Below are 21,946 nucleotides of genomic sequence, written 5' to 3'. Positions count from 1 at the left end.
CTGCACACTTTTATTTCCCAGCATCTAATAATGCTTCCAAAAGGGAACTGAATAGGTACTTGGGGAAAAGGTACATTGCTACAGTGAATGAAGTGCAAAAAGAGAGCAAACTACTGAGGAAGTGTTCAATGTCCATTCAGAAATCTGATGGCAGAGAGGAAGAAACTATTCCTGAAACGTTGAGTGCATCTTCAGACTTCCGTACCTCCTTTCTGATGGTAGCAATGAGAAAGACATGTCCTGGGTGATGGGGGCCCTTAATGATGAATGCCACATTTTTGAGGCATCGCCTTTTGAAGGTGTCTTGGATGTAGGGAGGGTAGTGCCCATCATGGAGCTGACTGAGTTTACAACTTCCTGCTGCTTTTTTTGATCCTGTGCAGTGGCCCCTCCATACCAGACGCTGATGAAACCAGTTAGAATGCTCTCCACAGTACATCTGCAGAAACTTGCCTGAGTTTTTGGTGATACACCGAGTCCCCCCAAACTCCAAATTAAATATAGCCACTGTCAAGCCTTTTTTTTGGTAACTGCATCAATATCTTCAGAGATCCAGGAACTTGAAAATGCCCAACCTTTCCACTGCTGATCCCGCGCTGAGGACTGGTGTGTGTTCCCTCGACTTCCTCTTCCTGAAGTTGACAATCAATTCACTGCGTCTTATTGACATTGAGTGCAAGGTTGTTCTTGCGACACCACTTCAATGTATGTTTTAATGTTTCAATGTACATGTGACAAATAAAGCTAATCTTTAAACTCTAAAGCAAAACACACATAATGCTGGGGGAACTCAGCAGCATCCATGGAAATGAACAAACAGTCAATGTTTCGGGCCGATACCCTTCTTCAGGACTTGAAACTGTAATGAAAGCCACTTGGGAACAACATTCTAGGTTTCTTTTAGGTTAGTAAATTAAACAATACAAGCAGGAAAATCAGTGAGGGAGTATTAATTGGAAGTATTGGCAGGTACATGGAGAGCATTCTAACTGACTGCATCACCGTCTGGTATAGAGGTAATCTGGTAATGGGGGGGGGGGGGGCCACTGCACAGGATCAAAATAAGCTGCAGTGAGTTGTAAACTAAGTCAGCTCCAACATGGGCGCCAGCCTCCATAGTATCCAGGACATCTTCAATGAGCAATACACAAAAAGGCAGCATCTGTTACTAAGGACCCTCATCACCCAGGTCATGCCTTTGTTCTTATTGCTACCGTCAGGAAGGAGATACAGAACACTCAACAATTCAGGAACAGCTGCTTTCCTTCTGCCATCCGATTTCTGAACAGGTACTGAACCCATGAACACTATCTCACTACTTTTTTTTCGTTTTTGCACTACTTATTTAACTATTTTATATACTTATTGTAATTCATGTTTTTTTCTATTATTGTTTTATACTGCTGTCACAAAGTCAACAAATTTCATGACATATGCCAGTGATATTAAACCTGAATCTGATTCTGAATTTTAATGCAGACAAGTGTGAGGTTTTGTACTTTGTGAAGACAAACCAGGGTAGGACACCACGGAGTGCAGTAGAACAGAGGGATCTGGGAATACACATCCATAATTCCTTGAAAGTGGCATCACAGGTAGATGAGGTCATAAAGCGAGATTTTGGTACATTGACCTTCATAGATCAGAGTGTTGTGTACAGGAATTGGGATGTTATATTGAAGTTGTATAAGATGTTGGTGAGGCCAAATTTGGAGTATTGCATGCAGGTCTGCTCACTGACCTATAGGAAAGACATCAATACGCTTGAAAGAGTGTAGAGAAAATTTACGAGGATGTTGCCAGTATTTAAGGACCTGATTTAAATGGAAAGGTTGAATAGACTAGGACTTTATTTCCTAGAACATAGGAGAATGATGAGAGATTTGATAGAGGTATATAGAATCATGAGGGGTATAGATAGGGTAGACATAAGCGGGAATTTTCCACTAAGGTTGAGACTAGAACTAGAGGTCACATGTTAAAGGTGAAAGGTGAAATATTTAAGGGAAACCTGAGAGGAAAATTCCTCACTCAGACGGTGGTGCAAGTGTGGAACAAGCTGCCAGCAGAAGTGATGGATGTACGTTCGATTACAACATTTTGGATAAGTACGAAGATGGAACCTATATAGAGGGCTATAATCCGGACGCTAGAATGGGACTAGGCAGAATAACAGTTCAGCACTGACTAGATGGGCTGAAGGTCTTGCTTCTGTCCTGTAGTGCTCTATGACTTTATCATTGGGTGCATGAAGTTGGTCTTGCTTAATACCCAGTTCGCAAGAAGACATACAGGAGAGATGACACGGGGCTTAAACTCCAAGACTTTCTCAAAGGGGGCGCCGTGGTCACGTAGTGGTTGGAGTGACGCTATTACAGCTTGGGACATTATGGAGTTCGGAGTTTAATTCCGATGCCGTTCTGTAAAGAGTCTCTGTATGACCTCCTTGTGGAATGCGTGGGTTTTCCCTGGGTGCTCTGGTTTCCTCCCACAGTCAAAAATGTACTGAGTAGGTTAATTGGTCATTGTAAATTGTCCCATGATTAGGTTAGGGTTAACTGGGGTTGTGGGGTTGCTGGGGTGGCATGGCTCAAAAGGCTGGAAGGCCTACTTGGCACTGTATCGCTAAATAAACATAAATGAAGTAACTAATGGAGGATGAAAAAGAGAAAGTAGATGAAGCAATTCTGAATTTTCAGAGCTGTGTTGGCATGATGCCACATCTTCACTTAAAGGCTGTGGTAAGTCAATGTATGCTTGGAGGAAGGGCCATGTATTGTGCAGCTGGAGGATACAGTATAGATCAGCACAGCACAGAAACAGGCCATTTGGCCCACAGCTTTGTCAGAATCAGGATCAAATTTAATATCACTGGCATGTGTCGTGAAATTTGCTGTTTGCAGCAGCAATATGTTGCAATACATAATAAAAACTGTAAATTACAGTAAGTATACAGTATATATTTATGAAGTGACTATATACTGTATATGAAGTATAAATATTTATGAAGCAAAGAGCAAAGAGTGGGAATAAACGGGACCTTTTCAGAATGGCAGGCAGTGACTAGTGAGGTACCGCAAGGCTCAGTGCTGGGACCCCAGTTGTTTACAGTATATATTAATGACTTGGATGAGGGAATTAAATGCAGCATCTCCAAGTTTGCGGATGACACGAAGCTGGGTGGCGGTGTTAGCTGTGAGGAGGATGCTAAGAGGATGCAGGGTGACTTGGGTAGGTTGGGTGAGTGGGCAAATTCATGGCAGATGCAATTTAATGTGGATAAATGTGAAGTTATCCACTTTGGTGGCAGAAACGGGAAAACAGATTATTATCTGAATGGTGGCCGATTAGGAAAAGGGGAGGCGCAACGAGACCTGGGTGTCATTATACACCAGTCATTAAAAGTGGGCATGCAGGTGCAGCGGGCAGTGAAAAAGGCCAATGGTATGCTGGCATTTATAGCAAGAGCATTCGAGTACAGGAGCAGGGAGGTACTACTGCAGTTGTACAAGGCCTTGGTGAGACCATACCTGGAGTATTGTGTGCCGTTTTGGTCCCCTAATCTGAGGAAAGACATTCTTGCCATAGAGGGAGTACAAAGAAGGTTCACCAGATTGATTCCTGGGATGGCAGGACTTTCATATGATGAAAGACTGGATCGACTAGGCTTATACTCGCTGGAATTTAGAAGATTGAGGGGGGATCTTATTGAAATGTATAAAATTCTAAAGGGATTGGACAGGCTAGATGCAGAAAGATTGTTCCCGATGTTGGGGAAGTCCAGAACGAGGGGTCACAGTTTAAAGATAAAGGGGAAGCCTTTTAGGACCGAGATTAGGAAAAACTTCTTCACACAGAGAGTGGTGAATCTGTGGAATTCTCTGCTACAGGAAAGAGTTGAGGCCAGTTCATTGGCTATATTTAAGAGAGAGTTATATATGGCCCTTGTGGCTAAAGGGATTAGGGGGTATGGAGAGAAGGCAGGTACAGGGTTCTGAGTTGGATGATCAGCCATGATCATACTGAATGGCGGTGCAGGCTCGAAGGGCCGAATGGCCTAATCCTGCACTTATTTTCTATGACATTAAACAAGTAGTGCAAAAAGAGAACAACAGAGTAGTGAGGTAGTGTTCAAGGGCTAAATATCCATTCAGAAATCTGATGGCGGAGGGGAAGAAGCTGTTCCTGAAAGTGTGTCTCTTCAGGCTCCTGTTCCTCCTCCCTGATGGTAGCAATGAAGAGAGGGTATGTCCTAGGTGATGGGGGCCCTTAATGATGGATGCTGCCTTTTTGAGGCATCACTCCTTGATGATGTTCTGGATGCTGGGGAGGGCAGTGCCCATGATGGAGCTGAATGAGTTTACAACTTTATGCAGCTTATTTTGATCCTGTACAGTGGCCCCTAACATACCAGTCAGTGATGCAGCCTGGTAGAATGCTCTCCAAGGTACATCTGTGAGAATTTACGAGTGTTTTTGCTGACATACGAAATCTCCTGAAACTCCTAATGAAGCACAGTCACTGCTGTGCCTTCCTTGTATCTGCTTCGACATGTTGGGCCCAGGATAGGTCCTCAGAGATGTTGACCCTCCAGATGTTGTACCTAACTAATTAAACTAGGGATTAAATGTCTAACTAAACTAATCTTTTCTGTTTACACAATGTTCATATCCCTTCATTCTCTACACACTCAATGACTATCCAAGATTCCTTAAATGCCTCTATGTATCTGCCTCTACCAGCACCACTGGCAATGCAATCCAGGCATCCACCACTCTCCGCGTAAAAAAAACTTGCCCCTCACATTTAAAACAACACTTCTTAAATCCCTCCTCACTGGTTAAGCCGCTGGTCATTTATCCATGGATATTCTTAAATGGCTTAGAACAGTTATTCCCCTACAACAATCAGGCCTTTGAACCAGCATGGATGACTTCACCCATCTCAACTCTGAACTCATTCCACGGCCTACAAGCTCACTTTCAAGGACTCTACAAGTCATATTCTCAGTTTTACTTATTTACCTTTTTATTTTGTATTTATACCACTTGTCTTCTTTTGCACATGGGGTGTTTGTCAGTCTTTATTTCTTCAAGTTCAGTTTCAAATTTATTGTCATCTGACTATACATATATAAAATCAAATGACACAATGTTCCTCCGAACTATGGTGTACCCACAAAACATATTTCACACACAGCACATAAACAGAAGAATTGCCATAATTAAGTTAACATAATTCAAAATGGATATAGTGTGCAGCAAAGACAAGCAATAAACAGTAAGCAGCTTGTTGTCCTAGTAATGAGGCCTCAGCGGTGGCAGGGTATTCATTAATCTCACAGCCTGAAGGAAGAAACTGTTATGTGGAGTTTTTCATTGATTCTATTTTATTTCTCTGTTCTACTGTGAATGCCGACAAGAAAATTAATCTCAGGGTAATATATGGTGACATATATGTTCATTGATAATACATTTACTGTGAACTTTGAATATTTTCTTTGTTAATGATCCTATGAACATTATGTTCACAAAGGGCTGGAACTAAGGATGGCACCAGAGGGCAACTTCGCCCAGCTCATCAGCGAAACGGTTACATTCTTCCTATTCTAATGTCTCTATTTTCCTTTTCAGTGTGACTGGAGTCCTATCGGGATATTTAATCTACAGCGGCACTCAAAAACTTGCTGTTATGCACAACGGCATGTTCCCATTATTGCAGCTTGCCAGTTGGTCACATTTCGGTATATCTAGGTTTGGCCTGAAGTTGGGTGACTTCAGGGCTTTGTGTGACTCTGGGGACGTGAATTTTCACAGGTGTCACAAACTGAAGCGTAGCAGGAGCTAGAACATCGAAGACAGTGAGAGTGGCTGCCAGAGGGCTCTGCACTCAGTTATCAATTTGCTGATTCTCGAGTAGGGGAACAAGAAATAAAAAGCAATGCTTCAGACTGACTGTAACATCAAAACAGCGAATGTTGTTTCCCCTGTCACTGTGGAAAGAGGAATATCTGTCTCTCCCTTGTTAGTGAGAGAGAGAGCCTGTGGGATGTTGAAATGTTGGAGTGAACAGTTCAATTTTGATGGATTGTAGACCACGGTCTCTCTTTGGGGCCTTTGCTGTTGCTTGCATGGAGATTGGTAGGGATGGTGACGCTTTATGCCAGGATAATTTGGGGGAGGGTTGATGTTGCTTGCTGCTGCCTGTGTGTGGGAGGGGGCAGGGAGCTTTGGGGTTCTTACATCCTTTTTCTGTCATTCATTCTTTGGGGGGTTTTCTTGTGTTTCGAGGATGTCTGCAGAGAGTAAGAATTTCAGGTTGTATATTGTATACATTCTCTGATATTAAATTGAACTATTGAAGTGCCTTTGTGTAATTTGCTGATTCCGAAGAACCACATCAGTGCTACTGCGTTTCTCCTGTGCTGCGGAGTAGCTGAAGTTTGTTAATTAAAGAGAGGTACTATACGCCTTTAAGAACTACTTCTCAATCACCAGACCCCATTAAATTATTTATTTTATTTTTTATTTAGAGGTATAGTGTGGAACAGGCCCTTCTGGCCCAATGAACCGCACCGCCCTACAACCCAGCTAAATTTAGTCCTAGCCTAATCACAGGACAATTTACAATGATCAATTAACCTACTAACAGGTACATTTTTGGACAGTGGAAGAAATCAGAGAACCCAGAAGAAACCCACGTGGTCACGGGGAGAGTGTATAAACTGCTTACGGTGCCAGAAACAAACTTTGAACTCTGACACCCCGAGCTCTAACATTGTCACGCTAACTGCTACACCACTGTGGTGCCCCTGATATTAGACCATAACACTATAAAACATAGAGGAATTCGGCCATTAGGCCCATCAAGTGTGCTCTGCCATTCCGTCATGTCTGATTTATCCCTCTCAACCCTATTCTCCTTCTTCTCCTCATAACCTTTGACGTCCTGACTATTCAAGAATCTACGAGCCTCTGCTTTGAATATACCCTATGATAGCCTCCATAGCCGTCTCTGGCAGTGAATCCTACAGATTCACCACCTTCTGGCTAAAGAAATTCCTCCTTATCTCGGTACAAGAAGGACATTCCTCGATTCTAAGGCTGTCCTAGAGTCTGTCTAGGTCTTTAATATCTGATAGCTTTAATGAGCTCTCCCTCATTCCAGTGAGTATCGGCCCAGAGCCATCAAACACTCCTCATAGATTACCCCTTTCACTATGAACTCGTTGCCACCAATGGCATGGTCATACCTGGAGGCTACCCCCAGCACATCCTCGGACTGTGTTGCTCATTGACACAAACAATGCATTTCAGAATCACAATCAATATCACTGCCATATATTGTGAAAGATTAAAGATTAGATTTATTTGTCACATGTACATCGAAACATACAGTGAAGTGAGTCCTTTGTGTCCACGAGCAGCACAATCTGACAATGTGCTGGGGGCAGCTCACAAGTGAAGCCATGCTTCCGTCGACAACATAGCATCCCCACAACACTATCCCTAACCTGTACTTCTTTGGAATGCGGGATCATACCCACGCAGTCACGGGAGAAACATACAAACTCCTTACAGACGGCGCAGGATTTGAACTTTAAACTTTGACACCCCGGAGCTTTAATAGTGACACACCAACCGCTATACTACCATGCCATCCCTGACATTAGTCCATAAGACATAAGAGCAGAATTATGTTTTAGAAAATAAATTAATTTGTTGCAAATTACTCAAGGCTAAGGATGGTGCAAGGTCTTCGAAAGTTTTTTTGAACTACACTCCTAAACTGTGGCATTCAATACTTAAAAATGTAAGGGATGCAGACTCAGTTGACGCTTTTAAACACCAGCTCAAAACCTATTTATTTAACCTTGCTTTTAACTAACATCTTTTTGTCTTTTATTTTCATGATTTTTTTAATAATTTCATTTTCTTGAACGCTATCCCATTGTAAAACACATCATCTGTATGATCTATAAATAAGGTCTTTGCGATGGAATGATTTGTCTCCCTCGATGCTGTTTAGAAGATGGTGCTGGAGCAAGGTTTAATCGATGCAGTTTGTGGACTCTAATTCATGTTTATGATGTGTTCTAGGTTCTGGTTGCTCCATCTTTTGCTGCTAGTTTGGGCGAATTTGAATCGGGGCAGCCTGCAGATAATGAACACTAAGCTGAACTGAAATATGCCTTTGATTTTGTGTTTCTATCCCGTGTTTTCACAATTTCTTTTTGTTGTTGCTGTTTGCCTGATTTTTTTTGCATGTGGGGTGGGGGGGTGGGTGATGTTTTTTTTCTTTGAACAGGTTCCATGGTTCTTCTTTGTTTCATAGCTGTCTATGGGGAAGATAAATCTCAGAGTGGCATACCGTATAAATACCTTGACAATAAATGTACTTTAACTGTCCTTAATTAGTAACTGGTTCAAATATATTCAAAGGTTTCAGAGATATCACTGTTGGCCCACAGTTTAAAGCAAGGGTTCCCAACCTGGAGCCCACGATTAATGGCAAGGCTCCGTGGTTTAAAGTGAAGAAATGGGAGTAAGGTTCTGATGATGGATACTGGTTCTGAAAACATTAACTCTTCCCCCCCAAATGCTGCCTGACCTGCTGAGTACCTCCAGAAGATTCTGTCATTATCGAACAGTAAATAGTAGTATTGAAGCTATTCCCAAATCGTAGAAGAATAAGTATTGGTCTCTTCTCACTGCTACAATCAGGAAGGTGGTATGGGAGACTAAGGTACCCACACAACCAGGTTCAGGAACAGTTATTATTCCTTCAATATCAGGGTCCTGAACCAGAGGGGAATAACTTCACTCAACTTTTTCAACCTAGACAAAACGAAAGAGATGATTGTGGATTCAGGAAGGCGCAGGCTAGCCACTCTCCATTGCACATCAATGGCCCTGCCGTGGAGAGAGTGAACAGCACAAACTACTTTGGTGTACACATAATGGATGATCTAGCCTGGACACAGAACATCTCCTCACTGGTCAAGAAGGCACAGGAGCATTTCAACTTTGAGGAGATTGTGGTGTACAAGGCTCCCTGACCCCATTCTAACAACTTTCTACAGGAGCACCATCTTGAGTATCCTGACTGGCTGCATCATTGTGTGGTACAGAAGCTGCAAGGCAGCGGACCACAAGACCCCAGAGGATAGTGAAAACCACCGACAGGATCACCAGGGTCTCCCTCCCCCCCCATTTGTGCCATTTACTGAGAGCATTACAGACAAAGGGCCCGAAGCATTGTTGAGGATCCCTACCACCTGTCCCACACTCTCTCTGACCCACTACCACCAGGAAGGAGATACAGGAGCATCAGGACTGGGACTGCCAGACTAGGTAACAGCTTCTTTCCTCAAACTATGAGACTAATGAATATCCTTCCACCACTGAGGTCTCGTCACCAGGATAGCGAGCTGTTTACTGCTTACTTGTCCTGTGCTTTACCACATGCATTTTGAATTATATTTTATTAACTTAATTATAGCATAATTTTTGGTTTATACGCTGTGTGTGATATATGTTCTGTGGGTGCACTGTGGTCTGGAGGAACGTTGTTTCATTTGGTTGTAAATATGTACAGTCAGAAGACAATAAACTTGAACTTGAGCTTCACTCATCCCATCAATGAACTGTTCCCACAACCTATGGACTCACTTTCAAAGTCTTCAGCTCATGTCCTTGATGTTTATTGCTTGTTTGTTTGTTTATTTATTTATTTATTTTGCATTTGCACGGTTGTTTTTACACATTGGTTGTCCGTCCTGTTGGGTGCGGTCTTTCATGGATTCTATTGTTTTGCTTCGATTTACTGTGAATGCCCACAAGTAAATTAATCTCAAGGTTGTATATGGTGACATATATGTACTTGGATAATAAATTTATTTTGAACTTTGGATGGGTAAACAATTCTACTCTCACTGGGGGTTACCTGGATGGCTTAAGGAATGCCAGATGGTCACCCGGAGCTTCTAATGTGACATCTTAGATTTCAGATACATTTATTTATCACATAGACTTTGAAACATACAGTGACATGCATTGTTTGTGTTAACACATGACACAACATAGGGATGTACTAGAGGCAACCTGCAAGTATCACCACAAACTCTGGCGCCAACACAATGCATGTGGCATGCCCACAATGTTTGTTCAGAAACATTGAGTATTACAATAAAATTATATTTCATGCACACTGGACAGTAAAGTGCAAGATCATAATGAGGTAGACTGTGAGGTCATGATTCTTGTATGGCTTTATTGACTATGCCGCAAGAAAATGAATTTCGGGGTTGTATATGGTGACATATATGTACTTTGATAATAAATTTACTTTGAACTGGACCTGAACAAGTAACTTTTCCTCCCTCCAGAAACTGCTTGGCCTGCTGAGTGTTTCTAGCACTTAGTCATTACTAAAGAGTAGAAGTTTCAGGAAGTACCTGAGGGCAGCACCTCTTCTTCCTCTTCCTCCAACACTACACGCTGCATGCAGTCCAGCTCCCAGTTGTGCACCTTGGTCATCCAGAGGGCTGGGATCAGGGTACTGTATCTGGAGCTTGCAGAAATAATACAAAATCTGGAGTGAACAACAGTTTTGAATCAGATGGAAAACAGTTCAGTAAAACTGCAACACACACAAAATGCTCCTCCAAGAGGACCACAGCCTTGTTGTGGTTTGGAGGCTTGCGTGCCTCAATGAGCCAGAGAGCTATGCTGGCTGGAGTCAGGGCTTTATGCTTTAGCTCTTGGTCGGGTCACTCATGCCAAACAGGTCAAAAGGCAGAGTGGTCTGTTCACTGGTCCACCTGTCCTCCAGGTTCGAAGGTTCAGCTCAGGGCTAACAACCCTAACTGGTAAAACAAAATTGTTACAGGAGCAGTAGTGAAGAATCCTTCTACATCTGAGTGACCAAGGACAGACAGAGATGTAGGACCTTCATTACTGCCCTAGTTGTCAGGGGTGTAATAGGCAGTAAGTAGACACGAAATGCTGGAGGAACTCAGGAGGTAAGGCAGCATCTATGACAAGGCATTCGACGTATTTCTCTTCATAGATGTCGCCTGACTCACTGAGTTCGTCCAGCATTTTGTTTGTATTGCTCAAGATTTCCAGCACCTCAAAGTGCAAAGTGAATTTATTATCAAGGTACATATCATATATGTGACCAAATATTACACTGATATTCATTTCCTTGTGGGCATTCACAGAGGAGCAAAAGAATCAATGAAGAACTACACACAAACACTGGCAAACAACCAATGTGCAAAAGAAGACAAAGTATGCAAATAAAAAATAATAAATGAATAACAAATGAATAATACCAAGAACATGAGTTGTAGGGTCCATAGACTAACTTAGAAGTTACCATAGTGGTTGTTGTCTAACTTCAAGTTTAATTGCCATTCAACCATACGCATGAATACAACCAAACAAAACAACGATACTCGAGGGGCCAAGGTGCAAAACAACACACACAAAATGGTATGTCGACTGTACTCATTTCCTAGGTGCTGTCTGGCCTGCTGAGTTCCTGTAGCATTTTGTGCGTGTTACAGTGGGCAGAGGCTCCCCAAAACTGTGCAGCTGAAGATTGGAAACCTCGTTTTCTGCTGCATTGTGCAGATGGCAGTGTCAGAATTTGACACAAACAACATGAATCCGTGGATCCATTTGCCTTCTGTCAACGGTTCAGGCTGGTGGTCGTGATGTAGTAGCGTAGGGAATGATGTCTTGGCACACGTTAGTTCCTTTAATATCTATGGAATATTGTTTAAATGCCACAAAGAATTCAGGTAGTTCTGAGGGTAGTGTCCAGAACTAGAAAGGCATACCTAGTAAAGTGGTCACTGAGTATACATCAAAACAGTGAAATGCATTATTTGCATTAACAACCAACACAGTCTGAGGATGTGCTGGAGGTGGCCTGTAAGTGTTGCTACGCTTCTGGTGCCAACATAGCATGCCCACAACTTACTAACCCTAACCTATCTATCTTGGGAGTGTGGAGGAAACTGGAGCACCCAGAGGAAACCCACATAGTCATGGGGAGAATGTACAATCTCCTCACAGACAGCAGTGAGAATTGAACCTCAATTCATGGTGCAGTAAAATGTTACACTAGCCACTACACAACCATGCCACCCGTTTTATTAAAGGAGATCTGAGGTGCAAGTTCACCTCAGATGTGGCAGAGACAGATGCAATTACTTTTAAAAGAAATTTGGACAGGTAGGTATTTAAGGATACAAGCCTAATTCAGGAAATTGCAAGTTAACATTGGTAGCACAGTTGGCGTGGACAGGATGGGCCAGGAGGTTGTACGATTTTATGATTGTACGGTCAAATTACATTTAATAATACACTTGTGAAACACCTTGAAACACGTAAACTGTTGTAATAATGCTACTGCTGACAGGCTCTCAGGTGACAGGGAATTTGAAGGGTATAATCTTTTACAAAGGGATTTAAAGATTAGCTTAATTTGTCACATGCACATCAAAATATACAGTGAAATATGTTGTTTGCATCAGTGACCAATGGAGTCCAAGGATGTGCGGGGGGCAGCCTGCAAATGTTGCCATGCTTCCGGTGCCACCATGGCATGCCCACAACTTATTAACTAACTATAACCCGTATGTCTTTGGAATGTGGGAGGAAGCTGGAGTGCCCAGAGGAAATCCACACAGGCATAGGGAAAACATGCAAACTCCTTTCAGTGGCAGGAATCCAACCCTGGTCTTACAGCTGGTGCTATAATAGTGTTACACTAAAGCCTGATTTATACTTCTGTGTTAACTGGACGCCGTTACTTACGCGCGTTGTGAGCATTTATACTTGTGCGTTGGTGTGTCTGCGTTGCTCTGCAATTCGTGCACATCATGCATGCGCACACACCTGCCCGCGCAAGGCTTCATAGTCATGGTCATAGTCATAGTCATAGTCATACTTTATTGATCCCGCGGGAAATTGGTTTTCGTTACAGTTGCACCATAAATAATTAAATAGTAATAAAACCATAAATAGTTAAATAGTAATATGTAAATTATGCCAGGAAATAAGTCCAGGACCAGCCTATTGGCTCAGGGTGTCTGACCCTCCAAGGGGGGAGTTGTAAAGTTTGATGGCCACAGGCAGGAATGACTTCCTATGACGCTCTGTGTTGCATCTCGGTGGAATGAGTTTCTGGCTGAATGTACCCCTGTGCCCACCCAGTACATTATGTAGTGGATGGGAGACATTGTCCAAGATGTCTCCCATCCATGCGCATGGTAGTCTTTCTTGGGGTAAACAAGAAACGAGCGTCTTTTTTCATAAAAGCGAAATATGTCCTCCATAATTTCGGAGGTCTAATAAGGCTTTATGGAAAGCATTGCAGCCAGAGTTCCTTCCCTGCCCTTCAGTTGCTCAATGGGAAGCTACTGCAGCGTAGGATGAAATGCGATGCTACCAAACAGACCAATCACAGCTGTTGCATTCTGCGTTGCTGCAATGCGCGGTTACATTTTGGGAGAGGTTCGCGTCGCAGCAACACAAGCTCTCGCGTAGGGTTTGCGGCGACGCATTGACGCAGAAGTATAAATCAGGCTTAACTGCTATACTACTGTGCAGCCTTCTTCTTGAAACTATTTGATGTTATATGGAAATCTGTGCAGGAATGGGGGGAACGTACAAACTCCTTACAGACAATGGCAGGAATAGAAGCCCAATCCTCTGATCACTGGCACAGTGAAGCATTATGCTAACCACTACGTTATGGTGCTGCCCCCAGTGTAAATTACAATCTCCACTGAAGCAGATACGGGCGGCACAGTAGTGTAGTAGTCAGCACAATACTTTACAATACAGGCGACACGGGTTCAATTTCTGCCATTGCCTGAAAGGAGCTTGTACGTTCATTCCATGACCAGGTGCTCCACTTTCCTCCCTCGGTCCAAAGACATGCCGGTTGGTAGATTAATTGGTCATTGTAAATTGTCCTGTGATTAGGCTGGGTGGGTTGCCAGGCGGCGTGGCTCGAAGGGCCAGAAGGTTCTGTTCCATGCTGAATTTCAATAAATAAATAAAATGGCCCAGTGTGGCACCCATCAAGTACGAAACGCCCAGAATTATTGGGATTCATGCTGACTGGTTTCCTTTCACTGATCGGACAATTATTACAAGGGCCCACTTTAAGCTGGGACACCAGGAGGGACAAGAGGTGAAGTGATATAAATTGTTCCTTCAACAGAACAATACCAGAGATGCTTTTTATTCAGATCCTTGCAAGTCTCAAGTGACAAGTTGATGGCTATCGACCTGAGAAACATGTACTCCCCTTCTCTAATTCTGATGCTGTCAAACTTCAGCGCCGGTGAAAAGCAGCATGCTTGTATGGGACGGGTAACAAATCCCCTCCTGAGAAATCGTCCCCACAGATCGGCACAAAGCCCACTTTGTCTGTTTGATGCATGTACACCTTGAGAAAGGTCACAGCATTAGAAGGAGTTCAGCTCTCTCATAACAGCTTGTCAAGTTAAAGGAGGTTGAGGCACAGCTATTCAGCAGCCTTCAGAAGGAGATGGGGTTCTCTGGGTGGAATAGATGCCAGTCACACTAGTCAACAAAATGTGTGGAAGTCCAAAAGATTCCTAAACCTACAGTGCCAATTGACAGTCGTAGCAGAGATCGCCCTACAATGATCTGTTCCTATCTCAGCTCTTTTCAGTGAAGTGCAGTGATAGAGTCCGACAGTACAGAAACAGCCCTTCATGTGAATGCAGACCATTGTAAGATTTAAGATTTACAATTAGCTTTATTTGTCACATGTACATCAAAAACATACTGTGAAATTTATCACTGGGATCAATGACCAACACAGTCCGAAGATATGCCGGGGGCAGCCCACAAGTGTCACCACACTTCTGGCTCAACATAGCGTGCCCGGAACCCTGTATATGAGGAAACTGGAGCACCCGGTGAAAACCTAAGCGGTCATGATGCGAGCATACGAACACCTTATAGACAGTGGTGGGAATTGAACCTTGGTCTCTGGCGCTGTGACTTGTTCTTTCATTGCCACACTACCATGCCTTCCACTTTTGTATTTGCCTCTACTACTCCCATTCACTTCCCAGTACAGTTTTGGTCAGCCTGTTACAGGAAAGATGTGTTTAAACTGAAAGAGCCCAGAAAGCATTTATCAGAATCAGAATCAGGTTTATTATCACTGGCATGTGTCGCGAAATTTGTTAACTTAGCAACAGCAGTTCAATGCAATACATAATATAGAAGAAGAAGAAAAAAGTAATAAAATAATAATAAATAAGTAAATCATTGACAGTATACATATATTCAGTAGATAAAAAAATCGTGCAAAAAACAGAATACATATTAAAGAAATGAGGTAGTGTTCACAGGTTCAATGTCCATTTAGGAATCAGATGGCAGAGGGGAAGAAGCTGTTCCTGAATCGCTGAGTGTGTGGCTTCAGGCTTCTGTACCTCCTACCTGATGGTATCAGTGAGAAAAGGGCATGCCCTGCATGTTGGAGGTCTTTAATAATGGACACTGCCTTTCTAAGACACTGCTCCTTGAAGATGTCAGAGTGCTCTCCACGGTACATCTATAGAAGTTTTTGAGTGTATTTGTTGACATACCAAATCTCTTCAAACTCCTAATGAAGTATAGTTGCTGTCTTGCCTTCTTTATAACCGCATTAGGTCCTCAGAGATCTCGACACCCAGGAACTTGAAATTGCTCACTCACTCCACTTCTGATCCCTCTGAGGATTGGTATAAGGCCGTTGCCAAGATTAGTGGCCGATTAGGAAAAGGGGAGGTGCAACGAGACCTGGGTGTCATTATACACCAGTCATTGAAAGTGGGCATGCAGGTACAGCAGGCGGTGAAAAAGGCGAATGGTATGCTGGCATTTATAGCAAGAGGATTTGAGTACAGGAGCAGGGAGGTACTACTGCAGTTGTACAAGGCCTTGGTGAGACCACACCTGGAGTATTGTGTGCAGTTTTGGTCCCCTAATCTGAGGAAAGACATCCTTGCCATAGAGGGAGTACAGAAAAGGTTCACCAGATTGATTCCTGGGATGGCAGGACTTTCATATGAAGAAAGACTGGATGAACTGGGCTTGTACTCGTTGGAATTTAGAAGATTGAGGGGGGGATCTGATTGAAACGTATAAGATCCTAAAGGGATTGGACAGGCTAGATGCAGGAAGATTGTTCCTGATGTTGGGGAAGTCGAGAACGAGGGGTCACAGTTTGAGGATAGAGGGGAAGCCTTTTAGGACCGAGATTAGGAAAAACTTCTTCACACAGAGAGTGGTGAATCTGTGGAATTCTCTGCCACAGGAAACAGTTGAGGCCAGTTCATTGGCTATATTTAAGAGGGAGTTAGATATGGCCTTTGTGGCTACGGGGGTCAGGGGCTATGGAGGGAAGGCTGGGGCGGGGTTCTGAGTTGGATGATCAGCCATGATCATAATAAATGGCGGTGCAGGCTCGAAGGGCCGAATGGCCTACTCCTGCACCTATTTTCTATGTTTCTATGTTTCTATTAGAGGGCCTGATTTATAATGAGAGGTCGTCCAGGCTAGGTCTTTATTCCTAGGAACGTAGGAGAATCCACCTTACAGAAAAAGTTTTAAGTCCTGAGAGGCATAGATAAGGTGGGGCAGCATCTGTCTTTTTCCCAGGTAAGAGAGTTCAAAACTAGGGGGCATAGGCCTGGGGTGAGAAGGGAAAGAATTATAAGGGACTTGAGGGTCAACTTTTCCATGCAGAGATGGTGAGTGTATGAAATGAGCTGGTTGAGGCAAAGCAAGTACAACAGCATCGTTTACCAAGCACCTGGATAGGTACATGGAGGGGTGGGGCTTAGAGAGATATGGGCCAAATGCAGGAAATTGGGACTAGCCAGGTGGGCACCATGGTCAGTATGGACTGCTTGGACTGAAGGGCCTATATCCATGCTGTATTGCTCGATAACTATATGAAGCTAAGTGTTCATCTAAGGTCTCATCTGCCCTCTAAACCTGGACATCAGCAACAACTGTACAGCCATTTCAGAAAGTGTAAAGAACATTGCTATGGATCTGATATCAATTGCAGGCCAGGGAAGGTAGGAACACAAGAGATTCTGCAGGTGCTGGAAATTCAGAGCATAATCATCATCATCAGTCATCATCTCTCCTCTCCACGCCACCAATGTTGTCCAAGGGAAGGGCACTAGGGCCGATACAGCTTGGCATTGGTGTTAACCACACATTGCTCTGCAACAACACCGGTGCCAAGCTGTATTGGCTCTAATACCCTTCCCTTGGACAACATCGGTGGCGTGGAGAGGGGAGACTTGCAGCATGGGCAACTGCCGGTCTTCCATACAACCTTGCCCAGGCCTGCGCCCTAGAAACCTTCCAAGGCACAAATCCATGGTCTCATGAGACTAACGGATGCCTGTAATAATAAGTCATCAACAAGGGCATCCAGGAGCAGATATACCTCCTGTACCAGTTAGTTACAGCAGATATACCAGTTGGCTGTGTGGTGTTACAGCAACAACCTTGCACTCGATGTCGGTAAGACCAAGAGCTGATCATGAACTTCAGAAAGGGAAAGACAAAGGAACACAAACCAATCCTCATAGAGGGATCAGAAGTGGAGAGAGAGTGAGCAATTTTGAGTTTCTGGGTGTCAAAATCTCTGAGGATCTAACCTGGATGCAACATATTGAAGCAGCTATAAAGAAGGCAAGACTATGGCTATATTTCATTAGGAGTTTCAGAAGATGTGGTTTGTCAACTGAAACACCTGCAAACTTCTACAACGTACTATGGAGAGCATACTGACTGGCTGTATCATCGTCTGGTATTGGGGGTGGGGCTACTGCACAAGATCGAAGTAAGTTGCAGAAACTTGTAAAGTTAGTCAGCTCCATCATGGGCACTAGCCTCTGTAGTTTCCAAGACATCGTTAAGGAGCGATGCCTCAGGAAGGCAGCGCTCATCATTAAGGATCCCCACCATCCAGGACATGTCCTTTTCTCATTGTCACCATCGGCAAGGAGGTACAGAAACCAGAAGGCACACACTCAGCAATTTAGGAACAGCTTTTTCCCCTGTCTTCGGATTTCTAAATGGACATTGAACCCATGAACACTACCTCACTACTTTTTTATTTCTGTTATTTTTGCATTACTTACCTTAACTTAATTTTTTAATAGATATATATACTTAATGTAATTCAGTTTTTTCCTCTATATTTATTTATCATATACTTCATTGTACTGCTGCTGTAAAGTTAACAGATTTCACGACATAGGCGAGTGATATTAAACCTGATTCTGATTATGTGCTGTAGACAAGACCATGATTGTTCTTGACAAATTTTTCTACAGAAGTGGTTTGCATTTGTTTTCTTCTGGACAGTATCTTTACAAGATGGGTAACCCTTGCCATTATCAATACTCTTCAGCAATTGTCTGCCTGGCATCAGTGGTCGCATAACCAGGACTTGTGATTTGCACCAGTTGCTCATACGACCATCCACCACCTGCTCCATGGCTTCACTTGACCCTGATCGAAGGGGCAAAGCAGGGCTACACTTGCCCAAGGGTGACCTGCAGGCTAGCGGAGGGAAGGAGTGCCTTACATCTCCTTTAGTAGAGACGCATCTCCAACCAGCCACCCACAAAACATACACAAAATACTGGAGGAACTCAACAGGTCAGACAGCATCAATGGAGGGGAATGTCGACGTTTTGAGCCGAGACCCTTTATCAAACCTTGCTGAGTTCCCCCAGCATTTTGTGTGTGTTGCTAGGAAAGGCGGGATTGGCACATTTCCTTCCCTCAAGAACATTAGTAAAAATGAAATCACAAGAGATTGCAAATGCCAGAAATCAGGAGTAAGACACAAAAGAGCTACAGGAACTCAGTGGGTCAGGCAGCATCCATGGGGGGAAATTGACAGCTGACATTTGGGTCAAGACCCTTCATCTCGACTAGGAAGAAAGAGGAGTGATAGCCAGCATAAAAAGGTGGTTGGGGGAAGGGCCGAGAGGGCTGGAGCAAGAACAGGCAGGTGAGAGAGAGTAGGATTGATGTAAGAAGCTGGCAAGTGAGATGTGGATCCAGGTGAGAGAGGGGGAGAGTAGGGTTGACGTAAGAAGCTGGTTAGACCATAGACATAGGAGCAGAATAAGACCATTTGGCCCATCGAGTCTGCTCTGCCATTTAATCATGATTAATCATCTTTTTCTCCCTCCTCAATCCCATTTTCCAGCCTTCTCCCCATAACCTTTGATGCCATGTCCAATCAAGAACCTATCAATCTCTGCCTTAAATACATCCAATGACCTGGCCTCCACAGCTGCATGTGGCAACAAATTCACCACCCTCTGGCTAAAGAAATTTCTCCACATCCCTGTTGTGAATGGACACCCCCTCTATCCTGAAACTGTGCCCTCTTGTCCTAGACTCTCCCACCATGGGAAATATCCTTTCCACATCTACTCTGTTTAGTCCTTTCAACATTCGAAAGGTTTCAATGAGATCCCTCACCATCCTTCTAAATTCCAGTAAGTACAGACCCAGAGCTATCAAACGTTCCTTGTATGATAACCCTTTCATTCCTGGAATCATCCTTGTGAACCTCCTCTGGACCCTCTCCAATGCCAGCACGCATCTTCCCTGATGAGGAGCCCAAAACCATTGTTGGTAGAATCTCAGATGGAGACGAGAGGGTGTACAGGAGTGAGATATGCCAACTAGTGGAGTGGTGTCGCAGCAACAACAACCTTGTACTCAACGTCAGTATGACGAAAGAGCTGATTGTGGACTTCAGGAAGGGCAAGACGAAGGAGCACATAACAATCCTCATAGAGGGATCAGAAGTGGAGAGAGTGAGCAGTTTCTCTCTGAGGATCTAACCTGGTCCCAACATATTGATGCAGTTATAAAGAAGACAAGACAGCGACTATACTTCATTAGGAGTTTGAAGAGATTTGGAATGTCAACAAATACACTCAAAAACTTCTATAGTTGTACTGTGGAGAGCATTCTGACAGGCTACATCACTGTCTGGTATGAAGGGGCTACTGCACAGGACCAAAAGAAGCTGCAGAGGGTTGTAAATTTAGTTGGTTCCATCTTGGGTACTAGCCTACAAAGTACCCAGGACATCTTCAGGGAGCGGTGTCTCAGAAAGGGAGTGTTCATTATTAAGGACCTCCAGCACCCAGGGCATGCCCTTTTCTCACTGTTACCATCAGGTAGGAGGTACAGAAGCCTGAAGACACACACTCAGCTATTCAGGAACAGCTTCTTCCCCTCTGCCATCCGATTCCTAAATGGACATTGAACCTGTGAACACTACCTCACTTCTTTAATATATATTATTTCTGTTTCTTGCACAATTTTTAATCTATTCAATATACATATACTGTAATTGATTTATTTATTTATTTTTATTATTTTAGTATTCTTTTCTTCTTCTATATTACGTATTGCATTGAACCGCTATTGCTAAATTAACAAATTTCACGATACATGCTGGTGATAATAAACCTGATTCTGATTCTGAAACTGTAAACAATACTCAAGGTGAGGCCCCACCATGGCCTTATAAAGCCTCAGCATCACATCCCTGTTCTTATATTCTAGACCTCTTGAAATGAATGCTAACATGGCATTTGTCTTCCTCACCACAGACTCAATTTGCAAGTTAACTTCTAGGGTATTCTGCACAAGGACTTTCCCAAGTCCCTTTGCATTTCAGAATTTTTTCCCCGTTTAGAAAATAGTCCGCACATTTCTACTACCAAAGTGCACGACCATGTGTTTTCCAACATTATATTTCATTTGCCACTTTCTTGCCCATTCTCCTAATTTGTCTAAGTCCTTCTGCATCCTATCTGTTTCCTCAACACTACCTGCCCCTCCATCAATCTTCGTATCACCCACAAACTTGGCAACAAACCTGGTTGGTGAGATGTGGATCCAGGTGAGAGAGGAAGAGAGTGGGACTGATGTAAGAAGCTGTTAAGTGATAGGTGGATCCAGGTGAGGAGTGTGACAGATAGGTGAGGGTGGGGGCAACTGGGCTCCACAGTATCATAGAGGTTAGCATGACACTATTACAGCTCGGGGCATTGGAATTCGGAGTTCAATTCTGATGTTATCTACAAGGAGTCTGTATTTCCTCCCTACAGAATGCACGGGTGTCCTTCAGGTGCTCCAGTGTCCTCCCACAGTCCAAAGACATACTGATCAGCAGATTAATTGGTCATTGTAAATTGTCCTGTGATTAGACAAGGGTTAAACTGGGGGGATTGCTGGGCTGCGCGGCTCGATGTGCCGTAAGGGCTCATTCCTTGTACCTCAGTAAATAAATAAATAAATTTAAAAGCTAGGAGACGATGCATGGAAGTGACAAAACACTGAAATTGAAAACCTTTTACAATAACCCAATAGTTTTAAAGACAACCGTCCTCAATTATTGAATTTAATTTCCCCAACTGCTGTGGTAAGATTTGAACACTGGCCATGGCCTCAGCTAAACTTCCTATATTGTGAGAGTGACCTGAAATCTACAATGGGTTGTAAACTCAGCCATCTCCATCACAGACACTAGCCTCCATAGCATCACAGCTGTACTTCTGCTGCAAAACTACAAGTTTCACGACATGTCAGTAATATTAAATCCGATTCTGATTCTGATCTACCCCTCCTCCTACTGCAAAAACAAAATCATTTTCTCCAAAGTGATCTGTGACAAAATGAGCCAGGTACAACCAAAGAAAAAATGCAGAATCTAGAATGTGGTGCTCCATTTACCAAGGTAGACAAGTAATGTGCAAGTGCCATGATTGAGAGATTAAGAGCATAAGACCATAAGATATAGAAGCAGAGTTAGGCCATTTGGCCCACCAAGTCTG

At 43.4% G+C, this 21,946-nt stretch overlaps 1 protein-coding gene across 1 annotated transcript in view; it reads right to left on the bottom strand.

Annotated features, from left to right (window-relative positions):
- Positions 1-21,946, bottom strand: part of LOC140205576 (TBC1 domain family member 12) — a 151,824-nt gene that overhangs the window by 29,659 nt on the left and 100,219 nt on the right. Inside the window, exon 10 of the mRNA XM_072273212.1 lies at positions 10,457-10,572. Coding sequence (XP_072129313.1) covers positions 10,457-10,572 — 116 coding nt within the window. The remainder of the gene's footprint in view (positions 1-10,456; positions 10,573-21,946) is intronic.

The sequence above is a fragment of the Mobula birostris genome, chromosome 11 (genome assembly GCF_030028105.1).
Source record: "Mobula birostris isolate sMobBir1 chromosome 11, sMobBir1.hap1, whole genome shotgun sequence".
Taxonomy (NCBI): Eukaryota; Metazoa; Chordata; class Chondrichthyes; order Myliobatiformes; family Myliobatidae; genus Mobula; species Mobula birostris.
Note: the sequence above shows the minus strand (reverse complement) of the source record. Positions and strands in the feature narration are given on the sequence as shown.